Source organism: Oncorhynchus tshawytscha, linkage group LG05 (genome assembly GCF_018296145.1).
Source record: "Oncorhynchus tshawytscha isolate Ot180627B linkage group LG05, Otsh_v2.0, whole genome shotgun sequence".
NCBI classification, from domain to species: domain Eukaryota; kingdom Metazoa; phylum Chordata; class Actinopteri; order Salmoniformes; family Salmonidae; genus Oncorhynchus; species Oncorhynchus tshawytscha.
In genome coordinates this window covers 49,981,805-50,006,264 of record NC_056433.1, presented here as the reverse complement: position 1 = coordinate 50,006,264, position 24,460 = coordinate 49,981,805, and the positions used below count along the sequence as shown (strand labels likewise).

The window sequence follows — 24,460 nt, the reverse complement described above, 5'->3', positions numbered from 1 at the left end:
ACAAGATGTTCTCCCTCTCTGTCTCTCTCCGTCTGTCTGCCTGCCTGTCTGTCACCCTTAGTTGCAAGTTTGTGTGCCTGCGTGTTTTGTCTGTGTTTGCCATACTTATCTGTCAATATGTCTGTCTACTTGCCTGTCTACCTCTATCACAACAGCCACATAGTATGGCTTCGTCTTTAGAGGAAGACTACGAGGATCAACTGGAAGAGCTTCTGAGACAAGGGCAAGCCCAGAACCGGTAATGTGATTAAAAGAAAAAAATGCAGTTTGATGTGTAGACTTTGTCCCCTTTTGAGAAACCTTTATTTTCCTTTATTGTGAAATACTTTAATTAATCAGTTAACAAAGAAAGTATGTAAGGGCCCTTTTTTGTGTGTCACCCTTTGAAGAGTAGCTGCCGCATAAGCAACAGCAAATGACAATCCAAATGTATGAATGAAACTTTTTTCAAAGAAGAAAGAAACAGAAAACAAAAAAAGCAACTGTTTCCAGGGTCCCTTGGAGAGAGATGGACAGCAGAGGCACAGTAGTCACACAAACGTTCCATGCATCATCTTCTACCGGTAAGAGATTAATAGGTGTAATGTTGGCAATAGATTTTTCAAGAATTACATTATTCAATACAAAGGACTGGCCTCAGTGGGCCCCATGTGCCAGATGTGGCCCACAACATGACTTGCTTTCACTTGCTCCCGAATGTATTTATTTGGCCCACCAAGGCCAAAATAATGAACACCCCTGCTCTAGCATGTCATACCTTTAATATCTCTGTGTATTGTTTTCTCAGCTCCAACAGCCAGCTTAGCAAGGGATAAAACACTGATGGCTTATAACAGTGTTGAAGACATGGATCATGCAGAGTCATGTCTAGGTGTAGGTGTGTGTGTGTGTGTGTGTGTGTGTGTGTGTGTGTGTGTGTGTGTGTGTGTGTGTGTGTGTGTGTGTGTGTGTGTGTGTGTGTGTGTGTGTGTGTGTGTGTGTGTGTGTGTGTGTGTGTGTGTGTGTGTGTGTTCCAACGTCCCTGGAAATGGTGTCTGTGGTGTAGCCGAATTTGCGGAAGCGATTGAGGCTTCCAGGTATTCGAGCTCAAAACTTGCGGACTTCTCTCCCAACACGTTCAAGAGGGAAATACATGTGTACACCCTGTAGCTGTAGAGGGAAGTGGGCAACACGGCCACCTTCTTTTACAACAATTTGGTGTGTAACTATATTTACTAAAGGACTGCAGAGCCTGCCGTGAGCTGGAGAACTTGCTAGAGATAAAGCCCTTCCTCTCTGTGGTTCATGCCAAAGCTCGTGGAGTGTGAGGTATTATACAAGTCTTTTCAATCCCACTAGTTAGTAGTGAATTATTGTGTCATAAGTACATTGTAATCAGTGTCATAAGTACATTGTTTCTTCGTAAGAAGATCACGTTCATTCTCACCCAATACATATATCAAATGGGGAGGGACCAACCAGGAGAGTGCAGCCTGTACACTTGGGGAGGAAGTTGAACAGGCAAACGCCTTCATCTTGAAGATATACTGTATTTGGTGCAAATAGCTGTCGCAATACATGGAACTGGTTTGCCTGGGTGTAGCTTTTTGTATGTGGCTGTCAGTGAGGTTAAAGGATACATTTTAAAGTTGAAAAAAAAACCTGTCCTAGCACTTGTGTCAGCTACGTAGTCTAGATTTCATGACCAATTAATGACTGGTTTGCGTTCTGCTTTAAATGAAAACTGCACTCGTCTCTGTAAATGTGACTTCTTCAACAGAGCACTGGACCAGCGCAGTTGGCGTTTCACCCATATGAGTGCTACCCTGAGCAAATTATTCCGTGAGGTAACCTTGAAAGATAGTTTAAGCAAGCAGTCGTGAATTTGCATCAAAATGTTTAACCTTTATTTAACCAGGAAAAGCTCATTGAGACCCAGAGTCTCTTTTTCAAGTGAGACCTAGCCAAGAAGGCAACAACAATCAATACATTACAGAATTAAAACATACAACAATACAATATGATCCAGCCTAAAAAAAAACATTTACACTCCTCTGTAACAGAGTCTCCCATCAATATTTTAAATTCATTCAGTGGCACTGACATATCTAGATGAAGCATGGATTGTAGACTATTCCATGTCACTGGTGCACAAGACGAGAAGGAAGTCTTGCCTAATACTGTAAATGTCCTGGGGACTACTGCTTTCTAATTAGGGACATTAATGTTTTGTTAGCTTTGCAATGAGTTTAATGGTCATTTTTAAGATACTGTCTGCTAACAAGATGACACATCATGCCACATTTTCTCAGATTCTTTTTCTTAATTTGTTTGTCCTCATAGACCAAGCAAAAACTTCTGGATGAAAAGGAGAGTCTTGAAGTTCTGAAGAACCTAATGTCTGTGAATGATGGCCCGGTACAGCAGTGAGTCACTGATGTCCAGGAGTGGGTAAGTAGTTGTGTTTTTTTACAACTCCATACAATGTTAAATGGTGTTGCTCTCCAGATGTATGACAATTTACTACTTTCATCGCTCGGCATTACTGACAGACCTTATATGGGATCAAATGGAACGTGCATGATGATTATGTAACGGCGTTCGTCTGTTGAAGGAGAGTCGGACCAAAATGCAGCGTGGTGGTTACTCATGTTCTTTAATGAAAAAATAGCGATACATGAAATAACTAAATAAATACAAAAACAACAAACGTGAAAACCTAATTACAGCCTATCTGGTGAACACTACACAGAGACAGGAACAATCACCCACAAAATACACAGTGAAACCCAGGCTACCTAAATATGGTTCCCAATCAGAGACAACGAGAATCACCTGACTCTGATTGAGAACCGCCTCAGGCAGCCAAGCCTATGCTAGACACACCCCTAATCAGCCACAATCCCAATGCCTACAAAACCCCAATACGACAACACAATAAACCCATGTCACACCCTGGCCTGAACAAATAATTAAAGAAAACACAAAATACTAAAACCAAGGCGTGACAGATTAAGCCTAGTTCTGTAGAATCTCTGTAGATTTGCCAAATGTGAGGACTTCACCTCTAATTCTGTAACGTAATTCTTCGTCCTTCTCTGACGAGGAGTATGAAATGTCGGACCAATGCGCAGCGGTGTGTGTCCATGATGATTTATTATACTGAACACTGAAAATACAAAATAACAACAGTGAAAATAAACGAAAACCGAAACAGTCCTGTAAGGTGCGTAAAACACTAAAACAGAAAATAATCACCCGCAAAACACAGGTGTGAAAAGGCTACCTAAGTATGATTCTCAATCAGAGACAACGAACGACACCTGCCTCTGATTGAGAACCATACCAGGCCAAACACAAACACAACATAGAAAAAAGAACAGACTACCCACCCCAACTCACGCCCTGACCATACTAAAACAAAGACATAACAAAGGAACTAAGGTCAGAATGTGACAAATGCTGTCAATTTGGTCCTTTCCTTATCAGAACCAATGGAAGACAGTGAGATGAAATTATTGAAACACCAAATGGAGGAACTGTCTGAGAGCGTAAAACAGTAAACACATCGCCTGTACAGACCAACTGGTATGTTGCATTTAAAAATGATGAAATCAGACACCGTAATAAAAAAAAGAAAACAGAACCATTTCTTTCAACACATCCGCATATATGCGTTTTTCTTCCTGTTCAGGTGTGGTTCAAATAACCTTCCGTGACATCTTGTTAATCATCACATTGACCACAGCAGCTGTTTAACTCCAGATCTTCCAATCTTATACAGGGGTATACTTATGCCAGTTTTGCATTAACCGCCTTCATGGAGATCCATTTGTCACCCCCACAAGCAGGCATACGGTACAACCCACTTACACACTCCTCTGTGCTGCTCAAGACGTTGTGGGCTCTACAATTACAGTACTGCCAATGGAAAGGGCCCTTTTCTCTTCAGCCTACCCCATGTTCATCCTACACCAGACACAGGTTGAGAACGACAGTGGCAACTTTCACAACCTTTTCTTGCCAACGGGCAACATTTGCCAGTATGCTTAGAAGTGTATCTGATTCATCAGAAAGGCCATTTCTGGTTGTGATATTGTTCCCAATATCCCTCTGTACTTTTCAGTTGATGGAGGACACGTTTCATTACATCTGTTGCAATGATCACGTCGTCAGATTGTCCTGGCACAACTAAGACTGGCACCAGCTTTCATACAGTTCATTAATTCGATATGGAGCTCATATTCACATTTGAGATCAACCTGTTGTTCTCCACATCCAATGAGGTACCACAGGAGTGGACATTTTTTGGCTTTCAGTTCAGACGTCTTTGAAGCAATGTATGATCGGCAGATTCACTTAGCACACGGGCATTTGAACCACTATCGATGAGTCCTTTTAGTTCTACTGAGCCCTGCATGGTCACTGGTGCATAGAACAAACAATTCTTACTAGTCTCCGAGTACGTTGATAAATCACATTTGTGTCGCCTTGGTGTTTCTCTTTGTATGAAGACGGTTCTGTTTCAGGACTCTTGTTTTTATCTGCACCTTCCCCCTCGAGGTGCAGAACTATTCGTTTAAAGCTGGACCTTGATTTTGTGGCCGCTGATCGACTGGCGCCTCTCTTCAAACTTCCTGCTTTTCTGGGCAGTCTACAGTTTGGCGGCCAAGATTGTGACATTTGAAGCACAGGCGGTCATTAATACAGTGGAGTGAGCCACATCTTTACATATATGGCATGTGGGAAGGGAGACAGGAGTGCAGTTCTGCGAGACCCTGTTGTGGCAGGGGGAGCAGAGTTTTGGTTTTTGAGAAACTGTTCTAGCAGTGTTTTGCGAGTTTTGTCATTGTCACCTGATCATTGCCACTCTGAACTCCTTGAACCACTGAGATAGGAACGGGGCACTGAGCGCTCTTCTGGTTTCCTGTAATGTCAATATGTTTTGTTTCCACCTGCCACTTTGATGGCTGTCTATCAATTCCTGGACTTCATCCACTGTCCATTTCTTCCTAGGCTTGCATCCGAATGCTGTGTACAGTTCATGTTTGGGGTGACCGCAAAACCCACGTCATCCATCTGTCTGCCCTGGCTTTGTAGACATTCATGAGCTAGATCTGCTACTCGGTTAATGCACACCCAGTAGTCTAAGCTACCAAGGTCTTGTCGGGGGAGATGGCCTCACCAAAGTGCTGTTTCAAAATACCGAAAATAACCTCAGGTTCTCTGCTGATGTTTACAAGGGTTGCTGCAGATTCCTACCTTGACTATGTCCTTGGCCCTCCCCATTATTCTATCTATGATTTCATTACCTTGCTTTGGCATTTTGAAACCTTTCTTTACCAAGTAAGTCTTCATAATTTCCTGCCACTCCTACACAGTACATGTATCTGTGCTATCACGTCTGAAAGTGGGAGGCATGCACACTGGGACAGTGTTGGCGGCTACCTTGGATGGACTAACATTTGCTGATAGACTTGAAACAATACCGTCTCCAGTCTTTTGACACATCTGTTTGACTAAATCAAGCATGACGCTCGGCTGAGTGTGGTATTCATCATCATCGGAGTGATTATCATCTCCATCACTCTGACCTGTTGTTTTGATCAATAGCATTCTCTTGCTCCTTTACTGCCGTTACTACAGCAGTCCTGATCAAGCTCTGCTCCACCATTCTAATTATCTGAGCACCTCTCTGAATGTCTCTCTCGGACTGAAGAGCAGGCAGACCAACTTTCCAAATGGGGGAAGCGCACACGATACACACTAGTTGTTATTTCAAGGAAAATAATACAAAAAAGGTAAGTCTGAAGGCATGTTGGAAAACAAATTGAATTGAGAGAGGAACTGTTGGCATTCACAATGGATGTATTGCCACACCTTTTAGAATGGCAGTAAATACTTGTATGAATTCGACAACACATAATGAAAGGAAACCTTATTAATCATTACACACAGTCAGCAGTCTGTTTTTTACATCCATTGTGAATGCCAACAGTTCCTCTCTCAATTCACATTTTTTTCCAACACTCCCCCTCGATAACCACCAAGCCTCGATGTGAAATAGATCCCGTACTCTGATCCCATATCTCCACATAGTTTTGTCAGATAACACTTAAACTAATAATTATTTTTTAATTTGTCCTTTATTTAACCAGGTAGGCCAATTGAGAACAAGTTCTCATTTACAACTGCGACCTGACCAAGATAAAGCAAAGCAGTGCAACAACAAAACAACAATACAGAGTTACACATGGAATAAACAAAAGTACAGTCAATAACACAATAGAAAAATCTATATACAGTGTGTGCAAATGGAGTAGGGAGGTAAAGCAATAAATAGGCCAATAGTAGCAAAGTAATTACAATTTAGCAAATTAACACTGAAGTGATAGATGTGCAGATGATGATGTGCAAGTAGAAATGCTGGTGTGCAAAAGAGAAAAAAGTAAATAAAAACTATATGGGGATGAGGTAGGTAGTTGGATGGGCTATTTACAGATGGGCTATGTACAGCTGCAGTGATCAGTAAGCTGCTCAGATAGCTGATGCTTAAAGTTAGTCTCCAACTTGAGCGATTTTTGCAATTCATTCCAGTCATTGGCAGCAGAGAACTGGAAGGAAAGGTGGCCAAAGAAAATGTTGGCTTTGGGGATGACCAGTGAAATACACCTGTTGGAGCGCGTGCTACGGGTGGGTGTTGTTATGGTGACCAGTGAGCTGAGATAAGGCAGAGTTTTACCTAGCAAAGACTTATAGATGACCTGGAGCCAGTGGGTCTGGTGATGAATATGTAGAGGCCAAGCCGACGAGAGCATACGGGTCGCAGTGGTGGGTGGTATATGGGTGTCACGGTCGTTGTAACAAGGAGACCAAGGCGCAGCGTGAGATGAATACATTCTTCTTTTATTAAAACGAAGAACACTTAAACAAACTAACAAAATAACAAAACGAACGTGAAGCTATAAAGACGAATGCTGACATGCAACTACACATAGACAATAACCCACGAAATAGCCAAGGAATATGGCTACCTCAGTATGGTCCCCAATCAGAGACAACGATGAACAGCTGCCTCTGATTGAGAACCAATCTAGGCAACCATAGACATAAAAACCCCTAGAACTAGACACACCACCATAAACATACAAAAACCCTAGACAGGACAAAACACATATATCACCCTCGTCACACCCTGACCTAACCAAAATAATAAAGAAAACAAAGAATACTAAACATATATGGGAGGGTCTGGGTGGGCATCTAACCTTGGTGGCGGCTTAGGTTCTGGACGCCGCCCCCCTACTTTACATTGAGGGCTGGGGACCCTCGATGGGGACCCCGGGCAGGTGGAGACCTTCGCTGGAGACCCCGGGCTGGGGACCGTCTCTGGTGGCCCATCGTGGGAGGTTCCGGACTGTGGCCCGTCGTGGGAGGTTCCGGACTATGGCCCGTCGAGGGGAGGTTCCGGACTGTGGCCCGTCGTGGGAGGTTCCGGTCTGTGGCCCGTCGTGGGAGGTTCCGGTCTGTGAACTGTCGCCGGGCGCTCCGGTCTGTGAACTGTCGCCGGACGCTCCGGTCTGTGAACTGTCACCGGACGCTCCGGTCTGTGAACTATCGCCGGACGCTCCGGTCTGTGAACTGTCGCCGGACGCTCCGGTCTGTGAACTGTCGCCGGACGCTCCGGTCTGTGAACTGTCGCCGGACGCTCCGGTCTGTGAACTGTCGCCGGACGCTCTGGACTGGGTACTTTTGCCAGACACTCTTGACAAGGTACTGTCACCGGACGCTCTGGAGGCGCACAGGAGGCCTGGTGCGTGGTCCCGGAACTGTTGGTACCGGGCTGGGGACACGCACCTCAGGGGAGTGCGGGGAAGAGGAACAGGGTGTACTGGACTCTGGAGGTGCACGGGAAGCCTGGTGCATGGTGTTGGCACTGGTGGTACTGGGCTGGAATATGGCTACCTAAATATGGTCCCCAATCAGAGACAACGATAAACAGCTGCCTCTGATTGAGAACCAATCTAGGCAACCATAGACATAAAAACACCTAGACTAGAAACAACACCATGAACACACAAAAACCCTAGACAGGAAAAAACACATACACTGGGGAGAACAAGTATTTGATACACTGCCGATTTTACAGGTTTTCCTACTTACAAAGCATGTAGAGGTCTGTAATTTTATCATGGGTACACTTCAACTGTGAGAGACAGAATCTAAAACAAAAATCCAGAAAATCACATTGTATGATTTTTAAGTAATTAATTTGCATTTTATTGCATGACTTAAGTATTTGATACATCAGAAAAGCAGAACTTAATATTTAGTACAGAAACCTTTGTTTGCAATTAGAGATCAAACGTTTCCTGTAGATGTTGACCAGGTTTGCACACACTGCAGCAGGGATTTTGGCCCACTCCTCCATACACACCTTCTCCAGATCCTTCAGGTTTCGGGGCTGTCGCTGGGCAATACGGACTTTCAGCTCCCTCCAAAGATTTTCTATTGGGTTCAGGGAGAGGAGAGTGTCAACGTTCTCGTCTCCTGCCTTTCAGAAAAGCCCTGGAGTGGGCCAACGCGGTCTGGGAGGGTCCAGATTCAGTGAGGGACCATTACCCAGAGTTCACCCGCTGCTTCCTGGCTGTGTTCGATCACCCACCGGAGGGCAGAGCAGCGGGTGAACGGCTGTTTCATCTAAGGCAGGAGATGAGGAGCGCACAGGACTTTGCGATGGAGTTCCGGACCCTGGCCGCCAGCGCGGAGTGGAATGACAGGGCCCTGATGGACCACTATAGGTGTAGCCTGCGAGAGGACGTCCGCAGGGAGCTAGCTTGTCGAGACACCACCCTCACTCTGGACCAACTGATCGACATGTCCATCAGGCTGGACAACTTGCTGGCTGCTCACGGTCGTCCAGATAGGGTTCTGTTCGTTCCACCTCCCAGACCCCCCGCTCCGACACCCATGGAGTTAGGGGGGGATGCAGCTAGGGCGACCGGAGGAGGAGCCTCCTCCTGCACCAGTTGTGGTCGGAGACCACACTTCTGACCGGTGCTGGGGGAGCTCGTCTGGGAGTCGAGAGGGCAGGCAGAGCACTGCACGGACACCTCAGGTGAGTCTGCACCAGGCTCACCCAGAGCTCCCTGTTGGTCATATGTTTGTGTTGATTCCTTTCCTGAGTTTTCCCCTCATTCCCAGCATAAGGTGCTAGTAGATTCAGGGGCAGCGGGGAGTTTTATGGACCGTGGGTTCGCGCTTAAGTTACGGGTTCCCTTGGTTCAGATGGACCAACCCTTCCCCGTGCACGCCCTAGATAGTCGACCGTTAGGGTCAGGGCTGGTCAGGGAGGCCACGGTTCCACTGGACATGGTGACGCAGGGGGGTCATGAGGAGCGGATTAGTCTCTTCCTCATTGATTCTCCTGCGTTTCCAGTGGTGCTGGGGATTCCCTGGTTGGCTTATCACAATCCCAAAATTTTGAGGAAACAGGGGGCTCTTAAGTGGTGGTCAGGAGTGCTCAGGTAGGTGTGTGGGAGTTTCCATCAGTGCTACGATGGTGGAGAATCCAGACCAAGTCTCCACTGTGCGCATTCCCCCCGAATATGGCGATTTGGCTGTCGCTTTCTGTAAAAATAGGGCGAGACAATTACCACCTCATCACGAGGGGATTGTGCAATAAACCTCCAGGTGAACGCCTCACTTCCCAGGAGTCACGTGTATCCCCTGTCGCAGGAGGAGATGGTGGCTATGGAGACATGTGTCACCGAATCTCTGGGACAGGGGTACATTCGGCCCTCCACGTCACCCGCCTCCTCGAGTTTCTTTTTTGTGAAGAAGAAGGAGGGAGGTCTGCATCTGTGCATTTACTATAGAGGTCTAAATTCCATCACAGTGGGGTTCAGTTACCTGCTACCTCTCATCGCCACGGCGGTGGAGTCATTTCACGGAGCACGCTTCTTCACAAAACTGGATCTCAGGAGCGCGTATAACTTGGTGCGAATCCAGGAGGGGGATGAGTGGAAGACTGCGTTTAGTACCACATCTGGCCATTATGAGTACCTCGTAATTCTCCGGGACCCGCACGGACAGGGTGTGGTGGCTCCAAATTCACTCCGCCACTCCCCCACGGACCTGTCGACGTTTCAGCGCGTGTTGGGCTATCAGCCGGTCCTGGTACCGTGGCATCAGAGCCAGACCGAGGCTCCTGCGGTGGAGGAATGGGTGCAGCGCTCAAGAGACCTGGAGAGCCGTCCAGGAATCCCTGAAACGGGCCAGTGGGAGGCAGAAGGAGAGCACTGACCGCCACCGCAATGAGGCCCCCGCGTTCGCACCGGGGGACCAGGTCTGGCTCTCGACCCGAAACCTGCACCTCCGCCTGCCCTGCCGGAAGCTGGGTTAATTTAAAGTCCTGAGGAGAATAAACGAGGTGTGTTGTAGGTTACAGCTCCCCCTTATTATCTTATTAACCTCTCGTTTCATGTGTCTCTCCTCAGGCCGGTGGTAGCTGGTCCACTGCAGGACGTTGAGGTGCGGGAGGTCCCTCCGCACATCGAGGGGGGCCCGGCGTACACTGTACGTTCCATCCTGGACTCTAGGCGTCGGGTGAGCGGCCTGCAGTACCTCGTGGATTGGGAGGGGTATGGTCCGGAGGAGAGGTGCTGGGAGCCGGTGGGGGACATCTTGGACCCATCTCTGCTGAGTGAGTTCCACCGCCTCCATCCAGATCGCCCTGCGCCTCGCCCTCCGGGTCGTCCTCGAGGCCGGCGTCGGCGCACTGCGGGAGCCGCGCAACAAGGGCGGGGGGGGGGTATTGTCACGACTTCCACCGAAGGTGGCTCCTCTCCCTGTTCGCTCGGCGCTCTGCGGTCTACTAGCTGCCACCGATCCCTTTTTCTTTTTTGTTTGGTTTTGTCTGTCTTGTTGTTCACCTGTGTATAGTTTAGGTTATTAGTGGGGTATTTAATCTCGCCCTACCCTCTTGGTTTTGTGCGGGATTGTTTGTGTAGCTGTCATTTGTTTGGGTTGTGTTTTGGTTTGTTCTGTTGAACAGGTGTTTTATCGGGACTACGTTCCTGTTGTTTTGTGCCTACTGTTTTGGTCCTATTCCTGTTCTTTGGACTTGTAAATAAAACACCCTTTCTTGCAATTCGCTCACTCCTGCACCTGACTCCACACCCACCTCTCCTAGGGAGAGCGTGACAAGAGGCCATGATTAAGAAAGTATTTTGTATGTATTTTATTTATAGTTATTACATTTCTTCTGTTTTTGGTGAAGTCCTTTTTTAAAATCGAAAGTGGATTTGTGTTCTCATTTAAAAAGTGTTACATTTTTGTAATAAACATTTTTATTTGATACCGGTACATGTGTGTTACTTTCAACATTTCAAAAAATGTAATCGCACATCTGAGCTATCTTGTAGCATGGTAACAACATAAGTTGAAAGAAAAAATAAACCTCCATACTGCTCTTCGTAGTATAACTTTTTTATGGAGGTTTTGGCCTACGTGTCAGCCTCTGTCAGAGCTTTTTGCTCTACTGAACTAAATTAAGGATAGGGTTAGGGTTCAAACAAGCAATAAATCATAGCTATAGTTGGCTAGGTCAACCAATAGAGGCCAAGTCTGAGGGCATTCATCCCCCAAAGATAGAGAGGGACAGTTCATGGCTTGATCAGAGGAAGGTGGCCAGGGATATGGTTGATGAAGATGGAGTCTGGTGATGATCTTGTAGAGAGCTACTCTGGGAACCAGCCAGAGTCATGGAGCCATGGCTTGGGCTTCTCCTTCACAATGTATGGCACCCACTTGGGTGATTCCTCAGCAACATCACTACACACAGTTGAGTAGTAACCAGTCGTCCTCATTACAAACGGTCTGCCTCAGCACTGCATTCCTGTACTGCATCTCCCATTCCACTCGAGCTTCAGGTGACTCTTCAATTGATACATGTGTAGGCCTAAAGGTACACTTAAGTTTAATCCAAATATGTTATTCCAAATGCTAGCTACTTAGCTAGCATTAGCCAAAACAACAACATGAAAAGTCACTGGGTGGGGCTACAAAGGATCCTTATCGGTTCATATGAAACCGTAACTGGTGGTGCATTCAAAACAGGGAACTCTGGAGTGTCACGAATATTACCGAAGGTGACTCCCTCCCGTCAACGAGGTACAATTAGTACACAGTATGCCGTTGAAGTAAGTAGTAAGCAAGCCAGATTTCGGACACGGCCAGTGCCTAGTATAGGGACAAGGGTTTGTGTCTGAACAGGGCCACAGTCAGATTCCAGTCCCTTGTGTAGGGGCTAGGAGTTGTGTCTGAGCAGGGCCACAGTCAGATCCCATATCTCTCACTCACTGCATTGTTGTCTCTTCTCGTGACAACTTTCCACATCCTGAACCAGTTAACTTTCATCTTCCTCAGTCAATGGCAGAGATTTTTTTTATTCAGACTTGAATTATGGAAATGGTACAGTCGTATAATAAACCTCTTCAAATTCAATTTTAACTGGGAACACTGTAGTTGAGTTTCAGTTTGTGGCAAGAGAGGCGCAGAATGCAGCCATAGACAGTTAAGAGTCATTGGTGCCACTGACAATCATTCAGTAACTGAATCATTCAGTAATCCCTACCACCTTAAACCACTCTACTGGACCTGATTTTGCGTTATCAGCAACCTACTTAATGGGTAGGTAACATAAACGTTACCACATGTAACATATGGATTTGCATTAGTATAGGTGAACACATCAAAAGTCCTGATACAAAGTTACACCTCACTTTTATTACATTCTTTATTTATTAAAACCAGGGGTTACAACCAAAAATATTTTCCAACCGTTTTGTTACGAACAGAACCACTATTTTCGTTTGTGTCGTTCCACTGTTACGATCAGAAAAATAAAGTTCGAACCCCAAAAAACGACGGGTTAAAATCATTCCTTTCTGTTCCCTTTTTAACCTGTGAAATCAAACTTGTTTTACATTTAGCTCATTAAATTACTTCACCAATCAGTGAGGATAGAGCAGGCATGCTAGTAGTTTACATGCGTGTTGGACAGACAAGTGCAGCCTATGGCGCAAGATGTGACTGCACTTTTACGGCTGGAGAGAGAGCTAGAGAGGTTTGAGGAGGAGACTTTGTGCCCTGGGCATCTTATGACAGACATCTTCTAAATAATGCTTGCCCTAGACACGTACAAGCAAATATTTTAAGCTTACAGTCAGACTGGAATATGTTTCTGAGTGACAGAGTGAGGGCTTTGTATAGGTACTTTGTTACATTTTGTTGTGGGACTAGAAACAATGCCTGGAACGTAAAATAACATTATTAACCGGTTTCCTTCCAGGTTCCATTTATGTTCCTTGAAAAATGTCAAAAGTCATGCCTGGAAAAACATGTTTTTTTGCAGGGTTTGACATCATATGGAGCACCTGGCAAGCCAGCATATTCCCTATAATGTAAACGCCAACAGAAATCACTTTAAATGTATAACTTCAAATGAAACCAAATCGTTTGCACTCTTAACTACTGGTTTCAATGACATTTTCTGTCAATTTACAAGCAAATACTTTAAGAATGTATTATTACACATCAGCATGCAAGGTTTCTAGACAACTAGTCCGCTTATATTAGCCCTACTAAACTGCTAAGCTTAGCCCTACCAACAGATGCATATCTATATTTGGCTCATTCATCCCCCTCCTCTCCCCTGTAACTATTCCCCAGGTCGTTGCTGTAAATGAGAACGTGTTCTCAGTCAACTTACCTGGTAAAATAATGGATACATTTAAAATACAAAAATATACCCAGTCATGTGAAATCCATAGATTAGGGCCTAACGAATTTCTTTCAATTGACTGATTTCCTTATATGAACTGTAACTCAGTAAAATCCTCTAAAATGTTGCATGTTGCGTTTATATTTTTCACTGATCTACAAGGCATTTTGAATGCTGAACAACCCTAGGGAATATGAGTAGTTTGATGGACATTTTCTTGTCCGTTGACTGCACAAAGAATTCAACCACACTATGACTTATAAGTCATTTGGCAGTACGCCCAGAACATTGCTCTGGGAACTAGGAGTGATACAATATCTCAGTTAAGGTAATAAGCCTTGTGTGGTATAAATCAGTCACATACAGGGAACCAACCATGTTTCTATGACTTGTTTGTGTAGCAGTATAAAAGGACTGAAAGGGAACCTCCCTTTTTGAGTATCATCAGGCTTGTATTGAGTTTGAACCTCTACGCGCGTTAATAAAAATTGCTTCATTTACTTTAACTCTGAGTCGTCCACGACAGTAGCAGCCCTAGGGAATATCAATATCACTAGTCAAACTGCACACTGTGCCCAGCTTTGTAGGTGGTTTGTTCCTGATCTTGCACATCTGCGTGGCACCTTAAGCATAAGACACATTGACATTGTAATTTGTGTTCAGCTCATTTATAAGGATTTACCACAATAAAGTGCAATTATCTCCAATAAGCAGTGAAATAAGATATACTTGCAATCATGTAGTTAGCATTTATTGAGAACATTCTTCCTTCAAATAGTATCAAGTGATGCATAAGGCTTCAACTGTTTTTACTAACAGCACAGATAACATTGTGACAACTTGCCCCATATTGTGTGACAACATACCTTGCTACTGGGCCAGCTGTCATAACTGCCCAGTGTATTCTATCAGTAAATTAATTAATTTAGCAAAAAGGAAAAGTGTATTTTTAAAAATCTATTAATTTAATCTATTCATCAATATTTAAAATAGGTCTTAATAGAAATATCAATGCTGAAAAATCTACATGTAAGTGAAAGTGTGACATAAGGGAAGTTCAGAATAGGGGGAACAAAGAATGTGTGCATAATGGCAACTATTAACGAGTTTATCCATGGTGCTTTATTTACTCCTTTTTCTCCCCAATTGGTAGTTACAGTCTTGTCCCATCGCTGCAACTCCAGTACGGAGAGGCTCTCTCCGAAGCACGACCCTACCAAGCCGGAACTGCTTCTTGATACACTGCCTACTTCACCCGGAAGCCAGCCGCACCAATGTCCTCCGTTCAGCGTGTATGCGCCCGGCCCGCCACAAGGAGGCGTTAGAGCGCGATGGGATAAGGACATCCCGGCCAAACCCTCCCCTAACGACGCTGGGCCAATTGTGCGCCCGCCTCATGGGTCTCCCGGTTACGGCCGAATGCGACACAGCCTGGGATCGAACCCGGGTCTGTAGTGACGCTTCTAGCACTGCGATGCAGTGCCTTAGACCGCTGCCCCACTCAGGAAGCCATGGTGCATTATTAAGAGTAGCATTTTCCCCTCATGGCAACGATCCTTCTAACGACTATAGGCTAGTAGCCTACTTGAGCGTCCAATGAAACAAATTATCTTGGGATCCTGGAGACCGGGGGCTATGCGTGTGTACAGTATGTGTCCCATGTCCAGCTGCTCTCCAAATTCGCTGCAACACTGATATTTTGAAGGCCATTATAAACCTATAGTGGACCACTAGATCGAGTACCCTAACCTGTAGGCTAATAGTACATTACAGTGGGCAAGTGAAAGTATAGGCCTATCCAACAACGGCTGCGGGCGGAATGAAACAGGTATTTTATGCAAACGTGTCTATGTTAGGAGAGGCAAAGCAAGGACCCCTCCTGCATGTGCAAAGCAGCTCGTCTTAAAAAGCACTGTGTGAATATATTCATGGATGGATTCTCCCTTTTTTTTGGTAAAATAATAATTGATCTAAATATAGGCCTATAAGATCAATGATCATAGGAAATAATAAAGAAATAACCACTGATCTGACATGGTTGGTAGCGTAAAATCTCATTTCACTATCGGTCATGTCTTCAAGGATGGGAGGAATGAAGGAAGCAAGAGTTATCCCAAAACTATATTACCCAACTACACCGCTAACTTAAGCTACCACTTGCTCACCTTAGAGGCTACTAGTAGTGGCTGGAGCTGTTAAGTCATAATAATGGACCGTAGAATTGCTGTATCAGATGGGGCTTAAACCAACCCACCCACTATAGCCATTAGAATGGTATTGCTTTGGGGATACCGTGTGTGTGCGCGCGCGATCGAGCGTGTGCAGCTTTATCGAAATATTGCCACTTTATTCACGAAATGTAATTTAGTCTTTATTCTCAACAATCCATTCAGAATTTACTCTAAGTGTTTCAAGAGAAGGTACTATGCGTACATTAAAACAATTCTAATTACCACCATCACCGTTTTATTATTTTTTTCTCTTCACTTGGACCTAATACTCTTCCGTAGTTTTAAGGTTCCACGGATTTAAAACTATATTTATAGAATTTAAATCAGCAAAATAGATTTCAGACATACTGTGCTTTTTATTGTGGCAATGACATGTTTTGCTTGACACCTCAAATAACAAAAAGCCTAATAATAAACTATTTGAAAGGACAGCAAATAATTTACAATAATCAAACAAAAAGGCATAACATTGTCAAGGAAGACATAGCAACTGATCTAAACCAGGCAGATCAGTGTGAATGACTCGATTACAGCATTGAGTGAGTGCTGTACTTCAACAACAGAGCCACCTTAGACCACGTTACAGTAAAACACATCTCAACTACAGTTGATTCCAGAACACCAGATAAGAGTAGAGAGTGCATGTAACTAGGAGCAGAACGTAAAACCCATGTCTCTTGAAATATACTGATATTATGTGATGAATCAATGACAAGACATTCTACACTCCACAAATTGTTAGCCTGGTTCATAGTTTTGCATAATACTGTAACAAATGGAGAGTGATTAATCGTGTGTGTGAATCAATGTACAGTGCATTCAGAAAGTATTCAGACCCCTTGACTTTTCCCACATTTTGTTAAGTTACAGCCTTATTCTAAAATTGATTAAAGAAAAAAAATTCCACATCAATCTACACACAATACCCCAGGTTTAAAAAGTTTTTGCAAATGTATTACAAAATAATAAAACTGAAGTACCTTATTTACATAAGTATTCAGACCCTTTGCTATGAGACTCGAGCTCAAGTGCATCCTGTTTCCATTGAACATCCTTGAGATATTACTGAGTAAACAGTCTGAATACTTATATAAATGTGATTTCAGATTTTTAATATATACACATTTGCAAAAATATCTAAAAACCTGTTTTTGCTTTGTCATTATGTGGTATTGTGTGTAGATTGATGTAAAAAAAAAACAATTTAATCAATTTTAGAATAAGGCTGTAACGTAACAAAATGTGGAGAAAGTCAAAGGGTCTGAATACTTTCTGAATGCACTGCATATAAACATATACACTGAGTGTGCAAAACATTGGGAGCACCTGCTCTTTCTATGCCATAGACTGATCCCTTATTGATGTCACTTGTTAAATCTACTTCAATCCGTGTAGATGAATGAGAGGAGACAGGTTCCAGAATCATTTTCAAGTCTTGAGACATGGATTGTGTATGTGTGCCATTCAGAGGATGAAAGGGCAAGACAAAATATTTAAGTCCCTTTGAACGGGGTATGGTAGTAGGTGCAAGGCGCGCCGATTTGAGTGTCAAGAACTGCAACGCTGCTGGGTTTTTCACACAACAGTTTCCAGTGTGTATCAAGAATTGTCCATCACCCAAATGATATCCAGCCAACTTGCAACAACTGTGGGAAGCATTGGTGTCAACATGGGCCAGCATCACCGTGAAATGCTTTTGACACCTTGTAGAGTCCATGCCCTGACGAAATATGGGGATTAGTTTGAACATATAGACTAGCCAACCGATTGCAAAAAAACATTCAGATCTTGTCACAATTCAAGTGTATGCATGAGAGGTACAGTATCTCATAGGCTGGACATCTGTAGCTAATCACTGATATGCTCCCAGGACCCCCAAGGCCGGGGTCAATTCCAATTAAACTCCAGTCAAGTTAGAAAAAAAGGCAATGACCTAGAAAAATCCTCACAGAAAATCTTGTTCAAGTTGCTCAAGTAATTTTCAAGTCAATTGTTTAAGTACATTTTTAGCCTTCACTGAAACCGAGGTGGACTTGATCCAGGCTTTAAATGAGCCACAACTCAAATGAAATCAACATTGAGGTTGAATGAGGCCCTGGGAGGACCACTGGTCATCAAGGGGAAGTGCTGTAAGATGCCTCCTCTCTTCTTCTCACTCCCTTTGGCCAGATAACCTGATGAGACTGCAGGGATTGCTGGCACTGGGAGGGGTGGGAGCACTGCTGGACACCGGTGACTCTTACATGTGACTTAAGACACTTAGTAATGGTCCAAGTCCAGCTTAAGCAAAGTGTCCTGAGGAGAAGATGACAGTTTAATAAGCATAGTGATCACATTCACCAAATCAACGTTTATTTGTCATGTGCGCCGAATACAACCTTACAGTGAAATTTGTGCCACTTAAGAATTTTAACAGAGGGCAGTGTGTCAGGTGAGGGCAGTCTGTCAGGTGAAGCACGGTATAAGACACCAGGGTCATTGGAGTCAATTATTGTGAATAATCCGATTCATATAATAGTTTGATTTAAACGTTTACATGCTTTGCAAGAAGAACGATTTCCCTAATAATCCTGTTTACATGGACACGTCTGAAATCAGGCTACCTGATGGGACTTTGATAAATGCAGAAAATGGCCAATCAAAATAAACGTTCCACCACACAGACCATGTTATTCTTGTGAGGCATATTTGATTCTTAGTTTGGACATATAACGTTTGTATGTGAAAACTCTAAGATGCATACTTTCAGTTTTTCTGAACTCACTCGCGCAAAAGGAGGAAGCTCACGCTGCTCGTGCTTGCACATGTGCAGATCAAATACACCGCTATAACTCTGATTAAGGCTTTTACATGTCCTAATAATTAGAAAGATTGCTCAGAAAACCAGGTGTTTTAATCGCTGTATGCTTACACCGATTAAGATGAAAGTGTTTACATGACTAATGCCATAACCGGCATAATCAGTTAATATCAAATTATTTGTTTCCATGTAAACACACTTAATTACATTAAAGGAATTCATCCTTTGCTTATTAAAGGAAATCCAACTTTATAAAGGAATTCATTTGTCTTTCATTCTTATTGAGATCTATTATCTGTTTTACCTAGGAATCCCACGGACCCGTCTTCTTCATTGGCAGGGCTTACCTTGACAGGACAAACCTCCATGCCTCTGGCTGGTGCCTGGATGAGGGGGTCCTGGGACTCCTTCAGGGAGAAGTCTTGGAGGTCGAGTGTCCTGGAGGGCCTGCACTCCTCCCTCCACCACCACAACACCACCCCCGCCAATAGCACAATCAGGACAACTGGGTAGAAAATATAAACTGGTTAGTTTTGCATTTTACTTTAAAAAGGTACACATACTTTATAGTTTCTAAGCATGTGTATAAGTAAGGTAATAAGTCATATCTATGTCTTATTAGCCACATATTAGGCGTAATTAAGTGTATTCTTATTCAAAGTCGTGTTAAAAGGCCAATCCTTAATAACCTAATTGTTAGTCATAATAAAAGACACAGTATTTAAAGGCCCAGTGCAGTCAAAAACGTGATTTGCCTGTGTTTTACATACATCTCCACATGGAGTTTGGAATAATACTGTCAAATTGTGAATTTATGATAATTCCCTTTTAGTGTAAGAGCTGTTTGAAAAGATGGCCTGAAATTTTTGCCTGTTTTGGTGGGATAGGCTAGTTGTGAGCATCCTCGTGGGTCTCTCGGTCGCGGCCGGCTGCGATCGAACCCAGGTCTGTAGTGACGCCTCAAGCACTGCCATGCATTGCTTTAGACCGCTGCGCCCCTCAGGAGGCCCCTTTTTGACCATTTTAACTTAAATCAATCACAATAAGGTACTTCATTGTTACCCAGAAATAATTTGAAATTGAGATAAAAAAAATGGCTGCCCTGGACCTTTAAGAGCAAGTTAAACAAAAAACAGACTCTTAGTATGCTGTCTCAATGTGGAACTAACTATGGCATAGTGCTTTAAGATGTGTTCCCTATACTAAAATGTTACCTTATTCTTACTTGCAGAAATATTGTCCAGAAAGGACCACATTGGACAGAAAGGTGCACACCTTATAGGACTAATAAGACATAATAAAGGCCTTAATGGCTACTTATATAGACACGTATAAACTACAAATTAGTGGCTATTATGTGTACCTTAAAATAAAGTGTTACCGTTTGTTTTGCATATAAACCATAAGCTGCTATTTCTATAAACCATAAGTACTGACACTTATACCCATATTTACATAAAATGGTCATCATTTGAATCTTTCTTTACACCTGAGCAATATCATCTCTCCAGTACAGTTCCATAGATGGCATGATATAAACAAACCGTAAGGGATCTAAATGTAATGGATTCATTGCTAAATATACCACAAAACCTACCTATGAGCGAAAGGAGTCCAGCAGAGGTTGTATCAGACAGCGCTGGGCCTGGAAGAGTGTGAGAAACGACTGGATCCAAAAAAAGGAAAATAACAATTCCGCAATCAAGTAATCACAAAGAATAACAAATGGAAAATGTTTCACCAACTGCAATTTTCAAAAGGTTATGGGACATCAGTTTTCAAGGATGAGAATATCTTTTGTATTGTTAATGATTTTGCTATTGTTGCTAACCTTGCGTACGAGAGCCAATCGTAATACAGGAAGTTGTACACGCAACAACTGGCCGCACCAGTTGTGCTAAAAAGCTACTTTGCATTTTCCCCCCCTTATTTTCTACTCTTTCGGACAGCTTAGTCTCCCATTCAGAGGACCCACACTTTTGTTAGTGTCTTACTGGTCAAGGTTACGCCAAATACTTACCACCACATCTCGTTCAGCCTATCAGTGGCCTTGATTCCCGGGACGTTAGTTGCAGTTATTCTATGACCCCAGCATGCTGTGTGGTCTTTCCCCATCCTGATGAGCACTTCCACAGTTTTCCCTCCTGCTGAACTTTTTCTACTGTGGACTGAATCCCTGTATGTCTGATGTTTAATTTTGCGTGCATCTAAACGACCACATAGTTAATGTCAGTTATCTGAACCATCAGTGGTCAGATGTGGGTGTGTGGGATGTGTGCATCTTCTTCCATTAAACTTCCCTTAACCTGGACATGCGCCTCCTCCTTGTTCTGACCGGACATTCTGTAGTGATTGCTACCGGCCTTAAGCCAGCACCTAAGGTTTCTTATTATATTCATGGTCCTTTGATTCTCTACAACCCTACCCCTATTTTTTAATAGGGATTTAACACCAGTAAACCGGGAGCTTAAGATCTCCTGATGAATCTCCTTCCTAATTCCTCCCAAAAAAGACAGTATCTAGGGAACAATAATATACCATTTCTATGCAAAAATTTCAACTATCTGACTTCACTTTCACATTAGACCAGCGATTACAACAATACCAGCCCACCTATTTATGCTACTAAACACAAAGTCAAGTTCCCATTAGAAAACGTCACTTTCATGGCGTATAACTTGCATTGTTGACTATCTTTTAACCTCGTCCCCTGGCTATTGCACAAAGCGCATACATACGCTTGGGATAACAAACACTCAGTTGGCCTTAGGTGGTCTGACCATAGAATTCTATGGGAGTGACCAACTGAGTAAAGTATTTGTCATCATTACAATTTTGTGAATCACACGACTGTGAGTCTCTGTGCTTGTGGTGTTCGAGCGCAAGGGTTCTCAAACTTTTTGGAGCCGAGGACCCTTTTTGTGATAGCAAATTCATCAGGGGATAACAACAAAAAAATAGCATATAAAGGAGTTTTACTATGACTTCGGCAGTGCATGGCCGGACAAACCAAGTCATGGGCCCTGGGAAATAACATTTTAAAGGCCCATCTATTGCCATCAAAGAAAAGACTTTGCAGTATGCAAGCTAATTTCCTGCAATTCGTTTCGTCATGGGGCAAAGAAATGTTTTTGTTGCTGCAGCTTTAAAGCCAATATCCTGCAATTATACACATTTTGCCATGAGGCAGAGAGAAATCTTTGCACTTTTAAAGCTTAAATTACAGTGCATTTGAAATAATATACAGTGCATTTGGAAAGTATTCAGACCCCTTGATTTTTTCCATTTTGTTACGTTACGGCCTATTTCTAAAACGGATTAAATAAAACATTTCTCAATCTACACACAATACCCCACAATGACAAAGCGAAAACAGGTTTTTAGGAAAACAGATACCTTATTTACATAAGTATTCAAACCATTTGCTATGAGACACGAAATTGAGTTCAGGTGCATCCTGTTTCAATTTATATTCCTTGAGATGTTTCTACAACTTGATTGGAGTCTACCTGTAGTAAATTCAATAGATTGGACATTATTTAGAAAAGGCACACACACCTGTCTATATAAGGTCCCAGAGTTGAGGAAAAAAAACAAACCATGAGGTCGAAGGAATTTTCCCTAGAGCTCTGACACAGGATTGTGTTGAGGCACAGATCTGGGGGAAGGATACCAAAACATTTCTGCAGCAAGAACATTCCCCAAGAACAAAGTGGCCTCCATCATTCTTAAATGGAAGAAGTTTGGAACCACCAAGATTCTTCCTAGAGCTGGCCGCCCGGCAAAACTGAGCAATCAAGGGAGAAGATGAACCTTCCAGAAGGACAACCATCTCAGCAGCACTCCACCAATAAGGCCTTCATGGTAGAGTGGCCAGATGGAAGCCCTGCTTTGAGTTTGCCAAAAGGCACCTAAAGACTCAAGACCATGAGAAACAAGATTCTCTGGTCTGATGAAACCAAGATTGTCACGTCTGGAGGAAACCTGGCACCATCCCTATGGTGAAGCATGGTGGTGGCAGCATCATGCTGTGAGGATGTTTTTCACTGGGAGATTAGTCAGGATCGAAGGAAAAGCTGACAGAGCAAAGTGCAGAGAGATCCTTGATGAAAACCAGCTCCAGAGTACTCAAGAACTCAGACTGGGGTGAAGGCTCACCTTCCAACAGGACAACAACCCTAAGCACACAGCCAAGAGAAGGCAGGCGTGGCTTCTGGACAAGTCTTTAAATGTCTGAGGACCCAGCTAGAGGCCGGATTTGAACCCGATCAAACATCTCTGGAGAGACCTGAAAATAGCTGAGCAGCGACACTCCCCATCCAACCTGACAGAGCTTGAGAGGATCTGCAGAGAAGAATGGGAGAAACTCCCCAAATACAGGTGTGCAAAGCTTGTAGCATTGTACCCAAGAAGAATCAAGGATGTAATCGCTGCCAAGGGTGCTTCAACAAAGTACTGAGTAAAGGGTCTGAATACTTCTGTAAATGCGATATTATGTTTAGAATTTTTTATACATTTGCAAAAAAAATATATACATTTGCAAACATTTCTAAAAACCTGTTTTTGCTTTGTCATTATGGGTTATTGTGTGTGATGAGGGGGAAAAAAACATTTAATCCATTTTAGAATAAGGCTGTAACGTAACAAAATGTGGAAACATTCAAGGGGTCTGAATACCTTCCGAATGCACCATTCCGCTCCAGCCATTACCACGAAGTGCTTCCAACCTCCTGTGATATATATATTTTTGAGGAATAAAAGAAGTATTGGAGTCAAAAAATGTATAATTAGTGAAGTACTGTGGATACCAATATCCCTGTGAGCCTCTCAGGCCCATTTTTCCCAGGGTTAACAACATAAATTGTAGATGGATAATATGACATTGTGTTGTATTACACACTTTAAAGTTATTCCACAGATCCCTAGGCCAAAATGTTTGACTCACAGAGAATTGATCAACAACGGCACTATCCACGGTGCTGAATCTCATGGTGCTATAGCCCATATTTGCTTATCGGTTTGTTTAGCGCAGCATCGGATACAGTATGTACCCTCTGGCAAAATCACCACAATAACTGGGTTATCATAAAGTAAAAATCAGCCACAACCTTCCCAAATTCGACTGATAGCCAGGTGCAATGGAAGAGCAAAGGGCCCTCCCGCTGGCTGACATCAGTCAATAGTAGGCTAAATACAATTTCATTTCCAGGCTGTAATTCAACTGATAATATTTTCCCAGTCGGCTGAACAGTGCTCCATAGGCCTAGGCAAGTCAGTTAAGAACAAATTCTTATTTACAATGACGGCCTACACCGGCCAAACCCGGGCGACGCTGGGCCAATTGTGCGCTGCTCTGTGGGACTCCCAATCACGGCCGGTTGTGATACAGCCTGGAATCAAACCAGGGTGTCTGTAGTGATGCCTCAACCACTAAGATGCAGTGCCTTAGACCGCTGCGCCACTCAGGAGCCCTTAAAACTAGGCTACATCAATGAAATAGCGTGGTGACTTTGCAACAAAAAAACACTTAGATTCCTGTGTATATTCTCAACTTACAGTGGTATAATTATGTCAGATTTTTTTCACTGGTAGTTTGAAAGGGAATCTCGGGATGCCTGGGAAGGGCTTGCAATTTTCCCGGGAATAAATATTTTGAGATTTTCC

General features: G+C 43.5%; 1 protein-coding gene across 4 annotated transcripts in view; it reads right to left on the bottom strand.

Annotated features, from left to right (window-relative positions):
• Positions 1-17,600: 17,600 nt before the first annotated feature.
• The window catches only part of LOC112250759 (low-density lipoprotein receptor-related protein 8), a 33,016-nt gene continuing 26,156 nt past the window's right edge, over positions 17,601-24,460 (bottom strand). For 3 of the 4 annotated variants that reach the window (XM_042322038.1, XM_024421166.2, XM_024421168.2), the window contains 3 exons: positions 20,394-20,462; positions 19,144-19,301; positions 17,601-18,291 (listed from right to left, as the gene is read on the bottom strand). In XM_042322038.1, the coding sequence (XP_042177972.1) occupies positions 18,256-18,291; positions 19,144-19,301; positions 20,394-20,462 (263 nt within the window). In that variant the 3' untranslated portion in view covers positions 17,601-18,255. The remainder of the gene's footprint in view (positions 18,292-19,143; positions 19,302-20,393; positions 20,463-24,460) is intronic. The other variant, XM_024421167.2, reaches the window with a different exon arrangement.